The sequence below is a fragment of the Oryctolagus cuniculus genome, chromosome 17 (genome assembly GCF_964237555.1).
Source record: "Oryctolagus cuniculus chromosome 17, mOryCun1.1, whole genome shotgun sequence".
In the NCBI taxonomy this organism is placed as follows: Eukaryota; Metazoa; Chordata; class Mammalia; order Lagomorpha; family Leporidae; genus Oryctolagus; species Oryctolagus cuniculus.
The window spans coordinates 505,811-527,690 of NC_091448.1; the positions used below are offsets into that span (position 1 = coordinate 505,811).

Here is a 21,880-nt window from a genome sequence, read left to right on the forward strand (position 1 = left end):
TTAACTTTTTCCTTGTTGAATGTAGAACTGGAGAAAACGCAAATGTTGGGTTTAATTATAACACATGGAACTCTCAACTCTTGCCACATGATCAGCTCTTAGAGAAAATATTTGTAATAATACGTATTTGTTGCGTCTGTGTGCTTATTTCAGTGTTTTAATCTAGTTTTCCTGAAATACAAATTTTCAGATGTTGGAAATGGGAATTCTGTTGGTAAATCAAATAGTTACAGTTTTTTTTTTTTTTCCTATTTTCCAGGGAAAAACTTAAAATCTATGCGTAGAAATTTTTCAGTTCGTTTTTCTCTTCTATTTTTCCTAAATGTCTGGCATCTCATAAGCCTTTACCTGCTAACAGGTGAGCAGGTCTCAGATAAGTCATAGAGAATGCAAATGTCCTTCTTCTCCCTGTGGTGTGGTTTTGGTTTTTATTCACAGCACCTGTTCAGCTCCTGACTCTAGAACTGCTTGTCAGCTGTCAGACAGGTGCAGCTGGAGTGTGCTGGTGCTGTATGAAGCAGGCCCTTCCATTTTAGCAGGAATATCTCACATCAGGTTTTATTTGAGAGGGGACAGCAGAAACCCTTTCTGGAGTGAAATCGTATGTGTAACCCTGGAATGTAAGGCTTGAGTGGTGCTTTGTATCCAGGAGTTGTGGCCTGGGGTCCTTACCCTTGATTCAGTATAGAAAGGCAGGTGGTCTGGAGGCCAAGAGCTCAGACTTGTCCGCATTGTGAGATCTGAGTTCTGGCTCGCTGCATGACCTGGGGCAAGTTCCCCAGCTTGTGTGGGACTTGGTTTCTCCAGCTGTAAAGTGAGGGTGAGAGCAGTGTCTATGTTGGAATGTTGTAAAAGAATGAATGAGTTAGGATGCACAAAGCACGTTGAGTGTATTATTCTTTCAGTAGACCTCCTTATCCACCAGGATGTGTGCTAAGACCCCGTGCATGCCTGAATCCCTGTGTGGTGCCAAACAGGCACAGTGAAGCAGGCACAGTGAGAGAGTAACAGTGGTGGCAGCTGCCTCAGCATGGGGTTTTTGTTTGCTTGTTTGTTCTCTTACAAAGTTGAGAACTTCTCACCTTTCACCTAAGGGAAGCAGTCACTTTGGTGTATTTGAATTACCAGTATCGCTGCCCTTGCACTTTGGGGCCTTGATGAAGGAATATAAGGGCCACTTGAGTACAAGCAGCGCCTACCCTGACAGGTGATGTGGTGAGAAGGCTGCTGCGTGACGGATGGGCAGGTAGTGTGTGTGGCCAAGTAAAATAGACAAAGGGATGACTCACATGCAGGCACAGGCCAGAGGACAGCCATGGGAGACTTATCATGCTGCCCAGAACAATGTGCAGTGCAGTTCTGCGATTTTTCCATTTAATATCTTTTTTTTTTTTTTAAAGATTTTTATATATTTACTTGAGAGGTAGAGAGAAAGGTCTTCTATCTGCTGGTTCGCTCCCGCAGATGGCTGCGACAGCCGGAGCTGGGCAGATCTGAAGCCAGGACCTTCTTCCAGGTCCCCCATGTGGGTGCAGGGGCCTAAGCTCTTGGGCCATCTTCTACTGCTTTCCCACCATAGCAGAGGGCTGATCAGAAGAGGAGCAGCTAGGACTAGAACCAGTGCCCATATAGGATGCTGGCACCACAGGTGGAGGCTTAGCCTACTGTGCTACAGTGCCAGCCCCATAATGTCTTTGGTTTTTTTTTAAGATTTATTTTTTATTGATTTGAAAGACACAATTACAGAGAAGGAGAGGGAGGGAGGGAAGAAGGGAGGGGAGAAAAAGAGATCTTCGATCTGCTTGTTCACTCCCCAAATGGCTGCAACAGCCAGGCTGAAGCCAAGGACCTGGAGTTTGTTCTGGGTCTCCCACCTGAGTGCAGGGGCCCGAGTACTTGGGCCATCTTCTGCTGCTTCTCTGGGTGCATTAGCAGGGAACTGGATGGGAAGTGGAGAAGCTGGGGCTTGAACTGGCACCCATATGGGCTGCTGGCATCCCAAGCTGAGGCTTAACATGCTGTGCCACAGCGCTGGCCCTTTCATTTAATATCTTCAGACAGAGATTGAGCTTGGCTAATGAACCTTGGAAAGTGAGACCTTGGATGTGAGACACTGCTGTGTCTGCTAGGGTCAGAGAAGTGCCTCAGGTGTGGTGGTCATCTCCCGTCAGTTGTCTGTGTTGGACTTCTGTACATGTTTGGTAAATTAAGATAGTTCTGCTTTATGCAGATAAGTGGTGCAGAATATTTTAAAATAGCTTAACTTGCAAACCTCAGTAGTCCTTAAAAATTGATCACTCAGAGGCTTAACGAGGAGTTGTAGGCGTTGGTATCAAAGTCAAACATGAGTAGCATGTTAACAGCTCCTTCCTAATGGATGAAGTGTTTACAGTGAATACAGAATTTCTTATAAAAAATAAGTTAGACAAGAAGCATCTAAAACTGTTAAGTTCCAGAGAAGTGGACATTCTCAAGCGTGGTGCATCTTGCAGGTGTCTTCACCTTCTGCTGCTCAGCTCTGTTGTCTGGGGCAGGCTGTTCTTGGGCTTAGCATGTAGGGAGTTACTGCATGTGTACACGTGTGCTTATGTGAGCAGTGAATCACATAATTAATTATGTGAGCAGATTAAGTTCCTGGCAACTTGGATGTAACAGCAGAAGAGCAGAAAAGATGGCTTTGTTCCTGTTTTGGTGCAGTGGTTTACTTGCCTAGATATGAGGAAGGAAGTGTGCCTGATTCGCAGCGTCTGTCCTGGATCTGGGCCGGGGCCTTGCTGACTGCAGCGTGGCTGGGCGCCTGCTGCAACTTGGCTAGAACATGGTGCTGACAGCGCAGGGTAGCCACCCTCAGGATTCCTGGTCCTGAAAAGCAGGGAAGCAGTGTTCCCCCGCCTCACTCCACGATGAGGGTTCCGTGTCTCCTGCGCACGCACACGGGCAGTAGACTCACTCACTGCGAAGACAGTTCGGCTGGGACCTCAGTGAGGAAGCTGCCCTGGAGTTGAAAATGAGCCGTCTCAGCCCTTGTGGTGGTGCCCTGGCTTCACACACATCTGCTAGTGTACTGCAGAGGAGTTCAGCAGCTGTAATTAGAACAGATGGAAGGTTTCAGGAGTGATCCGTTTGGATGACTGAGAGGAAGACACAGGTCGTGCTCATTCAGTCAAGAGGGACAAAGTGTTTTTGTAGAGAGTTTAGGAGTACATACATGGGAGCTCTCTCAAATAAATCAAACAATTTTTAAAAAAGATTTTATGGTGGGGGTGGCACTTGGATTAGCCCGTTAAGCTGCCGCCTGCAGTGCCAGCATCCCATATGAACACTGGTTAGAATCCCAGCTGCTCCACTTCCGATCCAGCTCTCTGCTATGGCCTGGGAAAGCAGTAGAAGATGGCCCAGATTCTTGGACCCCTGCACCCACGTGGGAGACCTGGAAGAAGCTCCTGGCTTCGGATCAGCTCAGCTCCGGCTGTTGCGGCCTTCTGGGGAGTGAACCAGCTGATGGAAGACCTCTCTCTCTCTCCCTCTCCCTCTGCCTCTGCCTCTCTCTAACTGTAACTCTACTTTTCAATTAAATAAATAAATCCTGAAAAAAAGATTTCATGGAAAAATGTTTTGAAAAATAAATGCTTTGGTCCAAAAAGTTATACATCAAAATAGAAAGTGCTATATAAAATTAAAGCTTAAAAGGGTTTCTTTTTTTTTATTGTAGCATGCTAATGAGTGTGAGGTGGTGTCTCATTGTGATTTTGATTTGCATTTCCTGAAGAGCAGTGATGTTGAGCATCTTTTCATCTGCTTGGTTGGCAACCTGCAAGTCTTTGCGTTTTTTGTTTTTGGTTTGTTTTGTTTTTTGTTTTGTGTTGTTTTGTTTTTGTTTTTTGACAGATAGTTAGACAGTGAGAGAGAGAGACAGAGAGAAAGGTCTTCCTTCCGTTGGTTCACCCCCCAAATGGCTGCTACAGCAGGTGCACTGCACCGATCCGAAGCCAGGAGCCAGGTGCTTCTCCTGGTCTCCCATGGGGTGCAGGGCCCAAGCACTTGGGCCATCCTCCACTGCACTCCTGGGCCACAGCAGAGGGCTGGCCTGGAAGAGGAGCAACCGGGACAGAATCCGGCGCCCATATGGGATGCCGGCACCGCAGGTGGAGGATTAACCAAGTGAGCCACAGCGCCGGCCCCTGGGTTATTTGATTTTTCTGTTGTTGAGTTGTAAAAGTTCTCCAGATATTCTGGATATTAACTCTATCAGATTGCACGCTTTCAAATATTTTTTCCCCATTCCCTAGGGTGCCTTTTGATTCTGTTGCTTGTATCCTTTGGTGCACAAAAGGTTTTCAGTTTGGTGTAGTTCGGGGGGCTGGCACTGTGGCGTAGTAGGTTAAAACCCAAGCCTGCAGCACCAGCAATGCATGTGGGTACCAGTTTCAGTCCCAGCTGCTCTACTTTAAATACAGCTCCCTGCTAATGCACCTGGAAAAGCACTGGGAGATGGCCCACATCCTTGGGCCCCTGTACCCACATGGGAGACCTGGAAGAAGCTCCTGGCTCCTGGCTTCAGATGGGCTCACCTCCAGCTGTTGAGGCCATTTGGGAAGTGAACCAGTGGATAGAAGACTTCTCTCTCTGGCTCTACCTCTCTCTGTAACTCTTTCAAATAAATAAAATAAATCTTTTAAAAAAGTTTGGTATAGTTCCTTTTGACCAGTTTTGCATTTTTTTTAAAGATTTATTTTATTTATTTAAAAGAGTTACAGAGAAAGGGAGAGACAGAGAGGTCTCCCATCTGCTGTTTCACTCCCCAGTTGGCTGCAATGCCCGGAGCTGCGCCGATCCGAAGCCAGGAGCTTCTTCGGGGTCTTCCATGAGGGTGCAGGGGCCCAAGGACTTGGGCCATCCTCCACTGCTATCCCAGGCCATAGCAGAGAACTGGATCAGAAGAGGAGTAGCTGGGACTAGAACCACCGTCCGTATGGAATGCCAGCACTTCAAGCCAAGGCTTTAACCTGCTGCGCCACAGTGCCAGCCCCAACTAGTTTTGCTTTTTGGCTGTGTTTTTAATGTCATATCTAAGAAATTACGGTCGATCCAGTGTCATGAACTTTTCCTTTTGTTTAGCTCTTTAATTCATTTTGAGTTTATTTTTATGTGTGGTGTAAGATAAAAGTCCAGCTTCATTCTCTTGTTAGTGACATATGGCTTTCCTAGCATTTCAGACTTCACTGGAAGAGACATTTAAATGATGAGAAAGCTTCTGGTGTGCCTTCTGAGATTTTAGAGGTTTTTCTGCAGCTTAAATACAAACGTAGCTCTTTCATGGTCTCACTAAGCTGGCGTCTTAGGGCGAGGTAATGCTTAACTCTTCTGGGGTGTTAGGACAGGTGTGCAAGAGTTCTGAGCCCTTCGTTACCGCCTTCTTAGCCAGTCACCATTCTCATTTCTGAGAGTAGTTGAATTGCTGACTAAAAATGAAATGCTGTCACATGTCTTGACTTGCTTTACTTTAAAATTCATACTTCTAAAAATTGCCTTTTTCAACTTATCATTTCAGAATTCCTAGAAGGAGGAGTTGGCCATGTTGAAATGTTATTTCGCTGCAACTATTTAGCTCTCGTTGGTGGTGGAAAAAAGCCGAAGTACCCTCCCAACAAAGGTAAAGTGATTGTGCATTATTGTTCCCGTACCTGTGCTTGTTGTTACACATGTTGTGAGCTAGTTTTAAAGCAAGTACATAAGTGAGAGCCACTGGCTGATGGAAACAGTCATTTGGTTCTGAGTCTGGAACACTGAGGGTGTGTGTGTACATCTGCACGGGTGATGAAGGGGATGGCAGTGCAGGAGGCCGGCTTTTCCAGGGTAGAGGGAGGAATGGAGACCTTTACCCACCCTGGCCAGAGACTTAGCACTTACGGAGTAGTTTACAGCAGCTGTTGCCTGAGGGTAAAACACAAGGAAGGAATGGGAGGTGGATGGGACAGATGCGAGTGCTGCAAGATCCGTGCCTTCGGAAAGTTCTAGTCTTGAAGCAGTGCACAGGGTCAAGTGAGGGGGCGGTGGAGGTTGGAGGCAGACTTGGAGGCTCTTGTTTATGAGAAGTGGGGAGAGGAGCAAGGCTCTTGTCAGGTGAATGCTGGGAGGTGGAGGCCTGAGGAGACTGTGGGGTCTGCTGACGTGGTGACCGCTGGTAGCCTGGAGAACTGCGGGTGGGTCCCGTGATCTGATGGCCTTTGTCCCTTAGAGGTTCAGGTGCTGGAAACTCAGTCCCCCTTGTTAGCAGTATTGAGGGTTGGAACCTGGTGAGAGCTGATGAGGTCATGGAGTGCCACACTGGGAAGGGAGTGGATTCTTGTTTTCACTGAACTGGATTGTTTAACGAGTTGTTTGTTATAAAGCAAGGCTCCTCTCCATGTTGGGCCTCTGGCACACACAGTGCTCCTGTGGTGTGATGCCATCTGCCATGTTAGGCTGCCTGAGGGAGGCCGCTGCCAGACACAACCAGCTCATTCTGAATTTCCCTGCCCTCAAAACTGTGAACCAGTAAACTTTTCTATAACTTACCCTTGGATATTTTGTTACAGCAACAGAAAGTAAACTAAGACAGAACCTGACTATGACTGGTGCCAAGAGTGGTGGGTGGGCTGGCGCCACGGCTCTCTAGGCTAATCCTCCACCTTGCGGCACCGGCACACCGGGTTCTAGCCCCGGTCGGGGCGCCGGATTCTGTCCTGGTTGCCCCTCTTCCAGGCCAGCCCTCTGCTGTGGCCCGGGAGTGCAGTGGAGGATGGCCCAGGTCCTTGGGCCCTGCACCCCATGGGAGTCCAGGAGAAGCACCTGGCTCCTGCCATCGGATCAGTGAGGTGCGCCAGCCGCCGCGCTGGCCGCAGCAGCCATTGGAGGGTGAACCAACGGCAAAGGAAGACCTTTCTCTCTGTCTCTCTCTCTCACTGTCCACTCTGCCTGTCCAAAAAAAAAAAAAAAAAAAAAAGTGGTGGGCGGTGGGAAAGGAGGCAGGGAGGAGAAGGTGGCGGCTGAGCGAGCCACGTGCAGGGTGGGATGTGCTCCAGCAGGAGGCCTGGTTAGAGGGTGAGCAGGGGCTCTGGCTAAGATGATTGACGCAGCAGCAACGAGGGGGGCCGCGTGCAAAGGCCGAGGCTCCAGATGCAGGGGCGCTGGGTGGGAGCACCACAAGGTACGTGATTGAGCTCGGGACGTGCGGGAGCACTTCACAAAGCCATGGGGATGGAATTGAAAGGCAGGTGTATTTTGGTCCAAAAAAATTGAAATCCATGCATAGTTTTTTCATAAACCGTCCATACTCCATTTTCAAATAGTTTCGAAGCCGTTATCTATGTCTAGATTTTTTTGGAGCCAAAATAAACAACATTTAATTTTTTTTTTCCCCACAAAATTTTTGACGTACCTGTGCAGAGTCTGCACTCGGGTGAGGGTTGAGGGGTAGCCCTGATGCATTTGGGTTTTGTTTTACTTTGAACTAAGTAGGGAGAAATTGAATCAGATTGTTGGCAGGAAAAATAGCGCATGCCTGATTCTGAGGTCTTGGCCTCCCAGGCCCAGTTCTGTGTGTGGCCTTTAGAGGGTGGAGAGTGGTTGCCAGCACGGCAAGGCAAGGTAATTTTTAAATCATTAATAAAACTTGTTCTGTGAGCGGTTTTAGATTCACAGAAAACTGAGTGGAGAGTGGAGAGTTGCCGCCCCGAGGGTGTGAGGCATGTTGCAGTTGGTGAGCCTGCATGGAGTCCACACTCACAGGAGGGTCCCTCTTGGTATCGTGCGGTTTCTTGTGTTTTTTGTTTTAAACAGGCAGAGTTAGACAGAGAGAGAGACAGAGAGAAAGGTCTTCCTTCCGTTGGTTCACCCCCCAAATGGCTGCTACAGCAGGTGCGCTGCACCGATCCGAAGCCAGGAGCCAGGTGCTTCTCCTGGTCTCCCATGTGGGTGCAGGGCCCAAGCACTTGGGCCATCCTCCACTGCACTCCTGGGCCACAGCAGAGAGCTGGCCTGGAAGAGGAGCAACCAGGACTAGAACCCAGGGTGCCGGTGCCGCAGGCGGAGGATTAGTCAAGTGAGCTGTGGCGCCGGCCAGTGTTGTGTGGTTTTGACAAGTGGATAGTGACGTGTGTCCCTGTACAGTGTCCTCCAGAGCAGTTTCCCTGCCCTGAGATCCTCCAGGCTCTGCCTGTCCATCCTTCAATAGCTGACCTTCTGACCGTCTTCAGAGCTGTGGTTGGACCCGTGCAGTGTGTGGTCTTGCAGACTTGCCTCATTCAGCTGGCAGTGTGCCTGTAGAGCTGCTCTGGGTCTCTTCCTGGCCCCAAAGCTGCTTTCCTTTTAGTGCTGAGCACTGTTTCATTCAGACGCACCACACACTGTTTATCTGCTTAACCTCCGAAGGACGTCTGGGTTGACATTTAGGGACAAACATCCGTGTGCGGGTTTTCTGTGGATCTGGCTTTGAGCCGTCGAGGGCTGAGAAGCCCTGCACTCCGCCCTTGGTTGAGCCAGCGAGGCTGTCCAGTGCGCGGTCAGGGCAGTGGAGAGAGGCATCACACTGCGCCTGGTCTTAGTGGGAGCTTGCTCGTTTCTCCCTGCTCACTTGGATGTTAGCTGTGTGTTTTTGTAGTCTGTCAAGCTGAGAGATTTCCCAAGTTGTTTTTTTTTTTTTAATTTTTTTTTATTTAAAAAATTTTTTTTTTGACAGGCAGAGTGGACAGTGAGAGAGAGACAGAGAGAAAGGTCTGCCTTTGCCGTTGGTTCACCCTCCAATGGCCACCACAGCCGGCGCACCGCGCTGATCCGATGGCAGGAGCCAGGTGCTTTTTCCTGGTCTCCCGTGGGGTGCAGGGCCCAAGCACCTGGGCCATCCTCCACTGCACTTCCTGGCCACAGCAGAGAGCTGGCCTGGAAGAGGGGCAACCGGGACAGAATCCGGCACCCCGACCGGGACTAGAACCTGGTGTGCCGGCGCCGCTAGGCAGAGGATTAGCCTAGTGAGCCGCGGCGCCGGCCTATTTCCCAAGTTTTTATAATAAATGCTGTTGGGTGTTTCCTGATGCTTTTTCTGAACCTACTGACAGGATCATGTGATTCTTCTTCTGGCCTGCAGTGTCTTAGGTTTTGGTATCAGAGTAACACTGACCTCAGAGTGACGTGAGAAATGTTCCTGAGCCGGTGCTGTGGTGCAGGTGGCTGAGCCTCTCCTCGCACTGCTGGCATCCTGTGGCAGAGCGCCCCCTGCCCTGCTGCTGCTCCAGTTTCCTGCTAATGCACCTGGGGAAGCAGTGGGTCATGGTCCAAGTACGTGGCTTCCTGCCGCCCACGTGGGAAGCCTGGATGGAGCTCCTGGCTCCTGGCTTCAGCTTGACCCAACTCTGGCTCTGTGGGCATTTGAGAACTGAACCAATGGATGGAAGCTCGCTCTCCCTCGCTCTCTCGCTCTCGCTCTCGCTCTCGCTCTCGCTCTCTCTCCCTCTCCCTCTCCCTCTCCCTCCCCTCCCCTCCCCTCCCTTCTCTCTCTTGATCTGCTTGTCAAGTATATAAATGCATCTTTTTTTTTTTTTTAAGGTTTATTTTATGTTTTGAAGGAAAGAGTTAGAGGGTGGAGACAGGGAGATCATCCATCCACAGGTTCACTCCCCAAATGGCTGTGATGGCCAGGGCTGGGCCAGGCAGGAGCCAGCAGCTTTATCTGGGTCTCCTACTTGAGTGCAGGGGCCTAAGCACTTGGGCTATCCTCTGCTGCTTTCCCAGGTGCATTAACAGGGAGCTGGATCAGAAGCAGAGTAGCCAGAAGTTGAACCAGGTATTGTGATAGGGGTGTGGGTATCTCAAACAGTAGCTTGACCTACTGCATAATTTCTTAAATGTTTAGTTAGGAGTTACCAGTGTCACATCTGGCTCTAGTGCTTTAAGTCTGTGGAAGTACTAATTACTGACTCAATTTCTTTAATAGCCATAGGCCTATTTACATTGTTTATTACTAAAGGTAATTTTAGGCCAGCGCCGTGGCTCAATAGGCTAATCCTCCGCCTGCAGCGCCTGCACACTGGGTTCTAGTCCCGGTCAGGGCACCGGATTCTGTCCCGGTTGCCCCTCTTCCAGGCCAGCTCTCTGCTGTGGCATGGGAGGGCAGTGGAGGATGGCCCAGGTCCTTGGGCCCTGCCACCCACATGGGAGACCAGGAGAAGCACCTGGCTCCTGGCTTCGGATCAGCGTGATGCGCCAGCCGCAGTGCGCCGGCTGTGGTGGCCATTGGAGGGTGAACCAACGGCAAAGGAAGACCTTTCTTTCTGTCTCTCTCTCTGTCTACTCTGCCTGTCAAAAAAAAATAAAAAATAAATAAATAAAGGTAATTTTAAAATTTATTTGAAAGGCAGAGTTAGAAATGTGGGGAGAGACAGATCTTCCATCTGCTTGTTCACTCCTCAAATGGCCACAACAGCTGGAGCTGGGCTGGACCAGAGCCAGGAGCTTCTGGGTCTCTCACATGGATAGGGACCTAAGGACTTGGGCCATCTTCTGCTCCTTTTCCAGGCACGTTGGCAGGAAGTGGAGCAGCCAGGAGTTAACTGGCACCCATGTGGTTTGCTAGTGTTGCAGGCAATAGCCTTGCCTACTATGCCACAACACCAGCCCCTATAAGTAATTATTTTTAAAGATTTTATTTATTTATTTGAGAGGTAACATTACAAAGAGAGCGAGAAACAGAAAGGTCTTCCGTCTGCCAGTTCACTACTCAAATGACTGCAACAGCCAGAACTGAGCTGATCCAAAGCCAGAATCCAGGAACAACTTCTGGGTCTCCCACGTGGGTGCAGGGGCCCAAGGACTTAGGCCATCTTCTGCTGCTTTCCCAGGCTGTGGCAGAGAGCTGGATCAGAAGAGGAGCAGCTGGGACACAAGCCAGTGCCGATATGGGATGTTTGTGCCACAGGCAGAGGTTTAGCCTAATATGCCACAGTACCAACCCCTAAAAGTAACGTTTAAAAAAAGAATTCATTCTGGGAGCCAGCACTGTGGCATAGCAGGTTAAAGCTACCACCTGTGGTGCCAGCATCTCATATGGGTGCTGGTTTGAATTCCAGCTTCTCTACTTCCAATCCAGCTCTCTGCCATAGCCTGGGAAAGCAGTGGAAAATGACCCAAGTCCTTAGGCCCCTGCACCCGCGTTGGAGACCCATAAGAAGCTCCTGGCTTCAGATCGGCTCAGCTCCACTGTTGCGGCCATCTGTGGAGTGAACCAGCAGATACAAGACCTCTCTCTCTCATTCTCTTTCTGCCTCTGCCTTTCTGTAACTCTGCCTTTCAAATAAACAAATCTCTTAAAAAATCAGTCTGATTAGTATTTTAGATTAAAAACATTTTTAATAATGTTAAAGTTACTTCTTAAATTTACTGTTAGTATTTTAATTACAAAGGAAGCTATATAGTGTTGAAATATAAAAAAATCTAGCATCTTTGGTTTATGAAAAATAGGATTGAGGCTTGCTTTGTGGTGCTGTGTGTAGGTTCAGCTGCCACCAGTGATGTCCACATCTTATATCGGAGTGCCTGGGATCAAATCCCACTTCCACTTTCAATCTAGTTTCCTTCTAATGTACATCCTGGGAGGCAGTGGGATAGCTCAGATACTTGGGTCCCTGACACTCACGTGGGAGACTGATGGAATTTTGGATCCTGGCTTCAGCCAGGACCAGCCCTGGTTGTCATGGGCATTTGGGAGTGAACAGTGGATACAGCATACCTGTGTGTGTGTGTGTTTGTCTCTGCCTTTCAAGCAGATAAAAATACATAAATAAAACATTAGAGAAACGATAGAACAAGATTGGGGGAACTTGGCATTGCAGTAGATTGAGGAAGTTGTAACTGGAGCTGTTTGATGGCCACCTCTTTTCTATTTAGTAAAGAATTGAGGGGACAAGCAAAGAATTCATAGTTTATACATCAGGGACTTTGTTAAAAGATAAACATAAAATCCTGGCATGAACATTTTTATTCATTTTGTCTTTATGAAGCTGCATTTTATTTGAACACCCACCTACTTTTTCTGACATGTATTTTAATATTGGGAACAAAATAGAGCCCTGTGCACAGAACATGGAAGATAGCCAGGGCTCGGTGCCGTGGCTGTGACTTGCCGGCCTGCGTGAAAGTGCAGCAGGAAGACAGCCCAGGCCGGCACCTGGCCACGTCTGCTCTGGCGCGAGTCGTGCTGCCTCTGTGGACTGGGTTGTGGCTTTTTCAGGAATTTCTGAACGTGGAGTTGATCTGGACCTTGTCATCTGCAGGAGTCCGTCGTGGCCTGCTTTTCGGTGCTAGGTTGAGGAGCCAAAGGAAGTGCAACTTGAATGGCTTTAGAAATCCTGGAGTACAAAGTGCCTATTGCCAGGAAGATGATTTTTTCAAGTGAGGTGGCTGCACTGAGTGAGTTGTCCCTCTGGCTGACATGTGACCGTTCAGCATTCTTTGAGGATAATAGTGCAGTGTTTGTTAAATGAAGAGACGAGGTTGATGGAATAAGTACAAAATTGTTTCACTTTTGAATGGTCATGAATTTTAGTTAACTTCTTGAACACTACATAGATATGACGTTCCTCAGTGATAAGTTTAGTAGTTCTGTGTGCTTGTGTCACATAATCTTTTGACTTGAAGTTTAGGTCACTTATTCCATTCTGGAAAAATTCACATCTAGATTTAACCTCGAAGACACATGTTATGTCTTCAGGACCTGTAGGCAGAATTGTCAAAATTTCTCTGCCATCTTTGCCTGTGACCTGACTTGAGGAAAACTGACTTTTCCACACCTCATACCCTACTTAGAGAAGATAGGAAGCACTGGGCTGATGGTCACTCTCAGGCTTAAAGATCACTTGTAAGTGACCTTGGCCCTTGGGACACAGACTGCTGGTACATCCTATTATGGGGTATTGCAGTGGAGCAGGAGAGCAAAACAAAAGGGATTTCTGTCCCTGAAGAGCAGGAGTAACCAGCGAGAGTGGGTGGAGTTGGAGCAGTTACTGAGCCCGGGTTTTGTCTGTCTGGTTTTGCTATGGAAGTTTTTGGTACAGGTGTGTCTCTAGCACCTTAAGATCTCTTTGGCACAATCACGTTGAACCTGGAAGAGGGGGGAAAACAGATGCTTTCCTGAAGTAACCCATCAAGGATTAGGAGCGAGGAGACTCGGAGCCTGGCTGTGTGTGCCTGTGTGCACAAACTTGTGAGACAGGGTGGACGTGGTGTCGCGCAGGGGGAAGGGGTGGAGGGAGCAGATGAGCACCTGGCCATCAAGAAGAGTTTTGAGCAGGGGAGGCAGGGGTCTAAGAGGTCGTCCCTGGCACAGCCCCGGGAGCCTGACCGCGTCCCAGGCCTCCCAGGTGCAGGGGTTTGGGTGTTCAGCGGTGGGGCGGTGCCTGCAGTAGGGCGAGCCGCCAGCTCACGTGTCCAGGTGGCATCTCCGTACCCCAGCACTGTGACCTGTCTGTGATCACGACCACAAGTTGTTTGATGTTTCAGTGATGATATGGGACGACCTGAAGAAGAAGACTGTTATTGAAATAGAATTTTCTACAGAAGTCAAAGCAGTCAAGTTGCGGCGAGATAGGTAGGTTTGGTGCCAATGCTTTTTAAAGGTGGAATTTGACTTCCTCTAAAGATGACTGAAATGTTTTTCTGAAGAGAACTGTTGAAATGATGTGATGAAATGCTGATGAGAGCAGGCTTCTGGCCTCTGGTGGTGAGGACGCCTGTAGATCCGCTCTGGAGAGCCTGATCTTGACCTCTGCCTCTCGCCCGAGAGTTCCGTTTCCTGCTAATGGAGCCCTGGAAGGGGCAGTGATGGCTCAAGTGATTGGATTCCTGTCGTGAAAGTAGGAGACCCGGATTGAGTTCCTGGCTCCTGGCTTGGCTTGGCCCAGCCCTGGCTTTTTTGATCATTTGGGGAATGAACTAGCAGATAGGAGATCTCTCTCTGTCTCTGTGCCTTTCAAATTAAATAAATAAATAAATAAATATTTAAAAAACAAAGTTGATGACTATTGTCTGTGATCCGAAGGTGTAGTGAGGACTGAGGCCGGCAGGGTCATGGTTCCCAGGCTCCCTTGAGGGGCAGTTCTTGCTGGGTGTGGGTGACTCCAGGAGCGCTGTCCCATCTGGCAGGTGCAGTGCTGAGCCCTGAGGTGCTTCGCTGTCCCATGCACTGTCTTCCGTGCGTGTTTTCAATGGGAAAGTACAGGAAAATTGGGAAGCTACTTGGAGGAGAGGTTGTGGGCTCACCCGTTGAAAGGAGTCGGTTTCTCTCCTAAATGCCTTAGTGGCATTTGGGAAACTGCAAATTTGTCCAGACACTGAGCAGCGTTTAGCAGAGCTTCATTCATTTAGGTTTCAACTTGATGTAATCGATGTGTTCTCACAAGTCCCATTTGTCAGCTGGAGGAGGACCAAGAGGCCAAGCAGGGTAAATAGATGGGAGCCCTGTCGTCCCTGTTCTTGTGTGGCTTCTTAATTCTAGTAACCTCAGTTTTCACACGACCTTAGTGATGTACCTGCTTGAGTCAGATCAAGGACCTTTTACTTTGAAACTAGTGTTAAGACGTCTAGAAGAGAATATATAGAAATCAGATTTCTGCCATGTTTGTCTCCTCCAGATGAGAAGTTTGATGATAACGTCTCTGAACCTCAGCAAGTTCTGAGGCAGAGGTGCTCCCTGGGGGTGAATCACCCACTTGGGCTTGCCTCCAGGGCACCCTGTGGGGCTGTTTCCGAAGGCCCCTCTTGCATAGGCCTGGGATGCAGGAATGAGCTTTTCTTTTTTTTTTTTTTTTTTTTTTTTTGACAGGCAGAGTGGACAGTGAGAGAGAGAGACAGAGAGAAAGGTCTTCCTTTGCCGTTGGTTCACCCTCCAATGGCCGCCACGGCCGGCGCGCTGCGGCCGGCGTACCGCGCTGATCTGATGGCAGGAGCCAGGAGCCAGGTGCTTTTCCTGGTCTCCCATGGGGTGCAGGGCCCAAGCACCTGGGCCATCCTCCACTGCACTCCCTGGCCACAGCAGAGAGCTGGCCTGGAAGAGGGGCAACCGGGACAGAATCTGGCGCCCCAACCAGGACTAGAACCCAGTGTGCCGGCGCCACTAGGCGGAGGATTAGCCTAGTGAGCCGCGGCGCCGGCCAGGAATGAGCTTTTCAAATGTGATGTTTTCAATGATTGAAGTTTCAGAACAATAACAGAAATCACAAATGTTTGAGGACAGTAGCTCTGATTCTTGTTTTTCTTTGCAGAATTGTGGTGGTTTTGGATTCCATGATTAAGGTGTTCACGTTCACACACAATCCGCATCAGTTGCATGTCTTTGAAACCTGCTATAATCCGAAAGGTGAGAAATGTGGAGAAAGTGGTCCGTGGCGGGATGCAGAGCTCTCCTGGGTGCCCCGGTCCCCTGCATGGGTTCTGGTCTGAGCAGTGTCTCCCTGGTTTGAGCTGTGAGCACACTGGGGACGTTGGGTCTTCCCTCTTTGCTGCAGCTCGGTTCTGAGATTCAGCTCACTGAGTCTGTGCTGGCTCTCTTCCTTCTCTCTCCCCCAGTGACCTCAGTCATGTAGGAATTTGAGGTAAACCCGGGAACCCATAATTTTGTGTAGCTCTCAGCCTGTTTCCACTTGGGAGCCACTGAGTTCTGGTGTGGTGAATGCTCTCTTTTCCTCTGATTCGGGGGGGATTGCTTTTGGCTACTTTGTTACTTGTATCATCTTTCTATCTTTTTTAAATGTTGGGGTCCCCCCCTAGTTCCAAGAAGTTTATATAAAGTGCTTATTTTAAGAATATCATCTGATAAATTTTAATAGTTATAAGACATAGAATGTCCCATCACCTGGAAGTTTTACCAGGCACCTGACCCCCTAGTTTGGCCTCTTCCGATGTATTTAGATAATTCTTTTCCTTAGATAGTTCTGAGATTTCTCCAAGTTTGTTGAATATATTATTATTCTGCTTGTTTTGAAAGCTGAGTAATATATTCTGTCATGTGGGTAGTGGGTCTACCGCTACCGCTGTTTACGTTTGCTCATTTCTTGGCTGTTACGAGTGAAGGCTGCCATGAGTCTTCCCATACCTGCTCTCTGCAAGTGTGTCTTCAGCCCTGGCTTCCTGCCAGGTGGCCACTGTGGCCAGCGTGTCTCGGGTGTCAGACTACTTCTCTGAGTGTGGTGATGGTGAACATCTTTCTCAAATACCTGTTTGCGATCACAAAACTGCTTTTGGAAGTGTCTCTTCAGATTTTCTGCCCACTTTTAATTGATTGCCTTATCTCATTGCTGAAGTTTAAGGGTTCGTTACATGAGTTAGTTGAGCCCTTGTCAGGTCCGCGCTTGTGTCTTTCAGCCTGTGATGTTTTTCGTATCAAAGATGCTTTTATGCTTCCCTCTGAAGCTCAGTTGCTGGAGATCTTAAGTCTGTGGTTCGTTTCAGGTTAATTTTTGTAGATGGTGTGTGGCAAAGACCTACGTTTGTGTTCTTTGTTTTTGTTTTATTTTGTATGAATCTGAAATTTTGGGTTCCATTTGTTGAAAATAAGCTTGCTTCTTTGTGAGATTGCCTGGTGCCTTTGTTTGATCAGGTGAGAATGTCTTTCCTAGACTGTAGATTCCGCTCAGTCCCTTGTGTTTTTGTCCTCATGCCATGCTGCCTTGATTTCTAGAGCTTCGGGTAAACTTTGAAATTAAAATTAGCTAATTGAGTCCTCCAGTCTTATTCTTACCTTACTTTTTTTTTCTTTTCTTTGCTATTCTAGGACCTTTGTTTTACTGAGGATCCTTGTATCAGCTTGTCTGTGTGTTCACAGGAGTTGTGAGGTTTTGTCTGAGAGGCTGTGTGTGTGTGGGTTAGATATCGGCAGTATCAAGCCTTTCAGCCTGACGGCAGGTGTCTGTCAGGTCTTTGCTTTGCCTTCGCACCGCGCGTTTCCTGCGTTGGTCTTGCACATCTGCTCTGTTTGTTCCTATGTAGTCTGGAGTTCTTTTGCTATTGTCTGGATTTCTGTGCTGTGGTTTATGGTGTAGTTTTAAAGTTTTGCAATTTTTGCACTGTGTTCTCAGTTTGGCACACAGAGAAACAGGCAGTTGATAAAATGTGTCCGTTAGCAGAGTATTCTGTGGTCTCGTGGGAGGTAGCCCTGTGGCCCTCTGCCGTCTTTGCCGTGAAGCCTGTACACTGATTGGTGGTTTTGGTGTAAATGGCTGAGAACCCGTGAGTAATCATTTCTTGCTGAGGACTCGAGGGCAGCGCAGGTCTTGGTTGTGAGAAAGCAGACCTTTGAAGGAAGTGATCAGTGTCACTTTCTGTCTCTGTCTAGGCCTCTGTGTCCTGTGTCCCAATAGTAACAACTCCCTCCTGGCCTTCCCGGGCACACACACGGGCCATGTTCAGCTTGTGGACCTGGCCAGCACCGAGAAGCCGCCCGTGGACATTCCCGCACACGAGGGTGTCCTAAGCTGCGTTGCTCTCAACCTGCAGGGAACAAGAATTGCAACTGCATCTGAAAAAGTAAGCTTGTGCCCCTCACCTGTTGAAACTGTGCTCCTGAGCGCTCGGGCTCTCGCCATCTTGACTCGCACGGGTGGCCAGCCGGCCCCAGCCGGCCCACACCCCGGCAGTTACTGCGTCTGAGGGGTGGCTAGGCCAGGGCATCACAAACTCTCCGTGGTAAGCCGCCAGCTTTATTTTCAGTTATTTGCCAATGGATACGTTGTAAAATACATAAAATTAAATTACTAAAAATCAAAGAGATGTTAGAATCAGCAGATGTAAAATTGCTTTGTTATATTGTCATTAACATTCCAGAACCACTTGGTTTCTGTGCTGTTTCTTCACAACTTGGTGTCTGACAACCTAGAGCTTTTCCTTCCTGCCTGCCTGTGTTTCCTCATTGAATCCCCACCGGGTTATAATTTAAGATATTGGCCATAGAGTATCCTTTAGTTTGCCTGATGTGAGAAAGGCTGTTAAATTTTTTAAAAATAATTTTAGGCCAGCGCCGTGGCTCACTAGGCTAATCCTCCGCCTTGCGGTGCCGGCACACCGGGTTCTAGTCCCGGTCAGGGTGCCGGATTCTGTCCCGGTTGCCCCTCTTCCAGGCCAGCTCTCTGCTGTGGCCCGGGAGTGCAGTGGAGGATGGCCCAAGTGCTTGGGCCCTGCACCCCATGGGAGACCAGGAGAAGTACCTGGCTCCTGCCATTGGATCAGTGCGGTGTGCCGGCCGCAGCAGCCATTGGAGGGTGAACCAACGGCAAAGGAAGACCTTTCTCTCTCTCTCTCTCTCTCACTGTCCACTCTGCCTGTCAAAAAATAAATAAATAAATAGATAAATAATCAATTTTAAATCTGGGATTCTCCCCCCTCCTTGAGCCTCAATTAATTCAGATATTCATTTATTGTTAAAAAAAGAAAGAGTTAGAGAGGTAGAGACAGAGAGAGGTCTTCCATCTGCTGGTTTACTCCCCAAATGGCTGCAAAGGTTGGAGCTGGACTGATCCAAAGCCAGGAGCTTCTTCTGGGTCTCCTTTGTGGGTGCAGGGCCCCAAGCACTTGGGCCATCTTTTACTGCTTTCCCAGGCCATCAGGAGAGAGCTGGATCAGAAGTGGAGCAGCTAGGACTCGAACTGGCGCTCTGATGTGGGATGCCAGCATCTCAGGCTTAGCTCACTGTGTCACAACACTGGTCCTGGAATAAACTTATATATGAATTCGTAAATAGGGTTCTTCTACACTTTTAGTGAATTTTGTTTTCTTATTTTTACCTTTAGGTTCTCTATCTCTGGCCCCCTCATAATCTGATATTAACAACAACAATGACAAAAACAGAACCCTAAATATAAAACATAGGGTTATGTATGTTCTTTTCTACTTCTTTCAGACTCATCAGTATGCTCCAGCTCAGCAGTATAAATTTTGATTATACCAAATCTTACAGCGTTTGTGCAGATGGGCCCACCTTACCACGGTTCATTGAGTTTCACAGTTCTGTTTGCTGGGAAAGCGCTAAACAGTCGTTAAAAGTGAGACTTCAGGTTCTGGAGTTCGGCGTTTTCCTGGACTGTCCTGTGTGCTCTCTGGTTATGTCGTATAGCCGTAGCAGCCACAGCCCTGGTCAGCCCCTCTAGTGCAGAGGGCACAGCCAGGGCCCCACAGTTCCTGAACAGTTACATGAGGGGTTCAGCTCCTTATAGAACAGGCCTCTGTGAACTGACGTTGCCCAGCTACAGGTGGCGTAAGTGGAGGCAGCCTGAGCTGTGGTGTCTGGAATGCCAGTGTATTAACACACTTTGAGCCTAGGATGGTTTGTTGGGAGATAACCCTGCCGTAAGGTGAGAGAACCTGGAAGGTGTCCCCAGCTGAGCAGTCACCTGTGCAGGGTGTCCTCCTCGCCGCTCACGTGCCAGCCTCCCCAGTGCACTCCTAGGAGTGGAACAGAGTGTGTGTTCTAGTAGATGCTGGCAGAGCGTTCCACAAAAGCTGTCGCAGTTCACCTTCCTCCAAGCTTTCAGAATCAGCCTAGGAATCTCCTTTATGGGCGAAATGTTAAAGAGACCCCGGGTTCCCCCCTGAGCACTTGGCGCTGTGTGTGTCTAGGAGGTGGACACAGCTGGCGTGGCTGGCAGAGGGTCATGTCACCGCTATGGCACTTCTAACTCAGGTGACGTCTGTCTGGACAAGGAACAGGCCTGCCTCAGACAAGGGTCTGGCTGGCCCTGGGGTCATGAGGTCATCTCAACAGGAGGTTGTCTCCCTGACCCTGGCCCTGTGCTCTGAGAGCTGGAGCCACCAGCTCATTCTCAGTACAGCTGTGGGTGGACATAAGGAGGGATCTGTTGAATTTTAGACAATGGGGGGAATTTGGGAAAGGGTGGTGTGGGCTTACAGATGTGTGAATTTAAAACATTTCAAAAGCAAAGGTATTATGTTGATAATGAAACACTTCACTGTTTTTCAAAGGGGACCCTTATAAGAATATTTGATACTTCATCAGGGCATTTAATCCAGGAGCTACGGAGAGGGTCTCAAGCAGCAAACATTTACTGGTAAGGGCGTGTGCAGCTTCCCCAGGGAGGAGCTGCTCTGGGTGGGGGCGGGGAAGTAGGCCTGCATGGTTTGGGTGGGGAGGGGAGACTGCAAAGCTGTGTTAGATTTCTGCTCTTTTTATTGCTAATCCTAACTTTTTATTATGGGAAACATACGGAAAAATAGAAGAAATATTACAGTTAACTGGCATTGACCCATCATCCACTCAGTGTTTATTAACGCTTGCAGTTTTAGTTCGTCCTTTACCTCCCTCCTGGCTTTCTCTGGCAGTGTTTTCAGGCGAGAGACCTGTCTTGTCAGCCCTGCTGCAGCCCGTTGGGTGAGAGTGGTTGTGTCCCGTGGGTGTCTGCAGAGCTGGTGTGCGGGCCTGCCTGGGCGGCCGTGGCCAGGAGGCCTTATGCTCCCTCTTGCCTCTGGCTTCTGCGGCTGTTGAGTAGTTCATGTGGGGGATTTCTCTGTGCTCTCGACAGAGGATTCCCCTCCAGGACGAGTCACGGGACTGAGATTCTCACCTCTGGGAGCCAGCTCTGAGTGGCTGGGAGGGGAGCTGAGGAAGGGCGTTTCTCTCCCTGGGCGCATCCCAGCGGTAGCTCCATCTGCGGGCACAGGCACGCTGGACTGTGGCCTTGACCCCTGGTTCCATAGTGGAAGCTGTTGTTGGTCTTGAACTTGCTGCGTGTTTTTTAAGATTTTTTTTTTTATTTGAAAAGCAGAGTTACAGAGAGAGACAGACAGACAGACAGCTTCTATCTGCTGGTTCACTCCCCCAGTGGCTGCAACGGCCAGAGCTGGACCGATCCAAAGCAGGGAGCTGTATCAGAAGTGGAGCAGCGGGGACTTGTACCAGCACCCGTATGGGATGTGGGTGCTGCAGACGGCGGCTGAACCTGCTACCCCACAGCACTGGCCCCAAAGTAGCTACCTTGAACAGGGAGGAATGAGGCTTCTGAGGCTCGAGCAGGCTTGGTGTGCTAGCCGAGTCGTGGGTCTTGTCTGCATGTGCACTACAGCCGAGCTCCGTCTGGTTTTCTTTGCAGCATTAACTTCAATCAGGACGCGTCCCTCATCTGTGTGTCCAGTGACCACGGCACAGTGCACATCTTTGCAGCCGAAGATCCAAAAAGGAATAAACAGTCTAGGTGGGTCTGAGGGCTGGGCGGTGGGGAAGCCGGAGCTGAGATGCTGGAAGGTGTAGCATCACGTTGAGGCTGAAATCTTCAGCTGTCATTGATTTGATTTTTGAAAATCAGCGCACATTGGTAGGAAGACAGCGGCATCGTGTACCTGCTGTGCCCTCGTCAGTTCTGCAGGACTTGTCTGACGAGCAGCCAGGCGTGCTTCAGGTGATTGAGAACAAAGTCCTGAACTCGGCGGTTCCCTTGTTTGCTGCACCCAGGAAGGTGATAGAGTGGCAGGAGAAACCTATGCTGTTGTTTATTATGAAACCATTTCTAAGGACTTGGTTTGTTCATGTGAGAAAAGATTAAATGCAAAAATAGAATTTTAAAGAAATCATTGAGGCTAGAACTATATCAGATTTATTTCATTTGAAAGAGTTACAGAGAGAGAGGTAGAGACAGAGAGATCTTCCATCTGTTGGTTCATTCCCCAAGTGGCTGCAGCGGCTGGAGCTGAGCCGATCCAAAGCCAGGAGCTTCTTCCAGGTCTCCCATGTTGAGTGCAGGGGCCCAAGCACTTGGGCCATCTTCCACTGCTTTCCCAGGCACATTAGCAAGGAGCTGGATTGGAAATGGAGCAGCCAGGACTCGAACTGGCATCCATGTGGGCTGCTGGT

The 21,880-nt window shown here is 49.0% G+C and overlaps 1 protein-coding gene across 2 annotated transcripts in view; it reads left to right on the forward strand.

Moving 5' to 3' along the window:
• Positions 1-21,880, forward strand: part of WDR45B (WD repeat domain 45B) — a 29,381-nt gene that overhangs the window by 5,573 nt on the left and 1,928 nt on the right. For both annotated transcript variants that reach the window (XM_070060075.1, XM_070060076.1), the window contains 6 exons: positions 5,552-5,653; positions 13,531-13,618; positions 15,291-15,385; positions 17,360-17,550; positions 19,999-20,084; positions 21,123-21,224. In XM_070060075.1, coding sequence (XP_069916176.1) covers positions 5,552-5,653; positions 13,531-13,618; positions 15,291-15,385; positions 17,360-17,550; positions 19,999-20,084; positions 21,123-21,224 — 664 coding nt within the window. The remainder of the gene's footprint in view (positions 1-5,551; positions 5,654-13,530; positions 13,619-15,290; positions 15,386-17,359; positions 17,551-19,998; positions 20,085-21,122; positions 21,225-21,880) is intronic.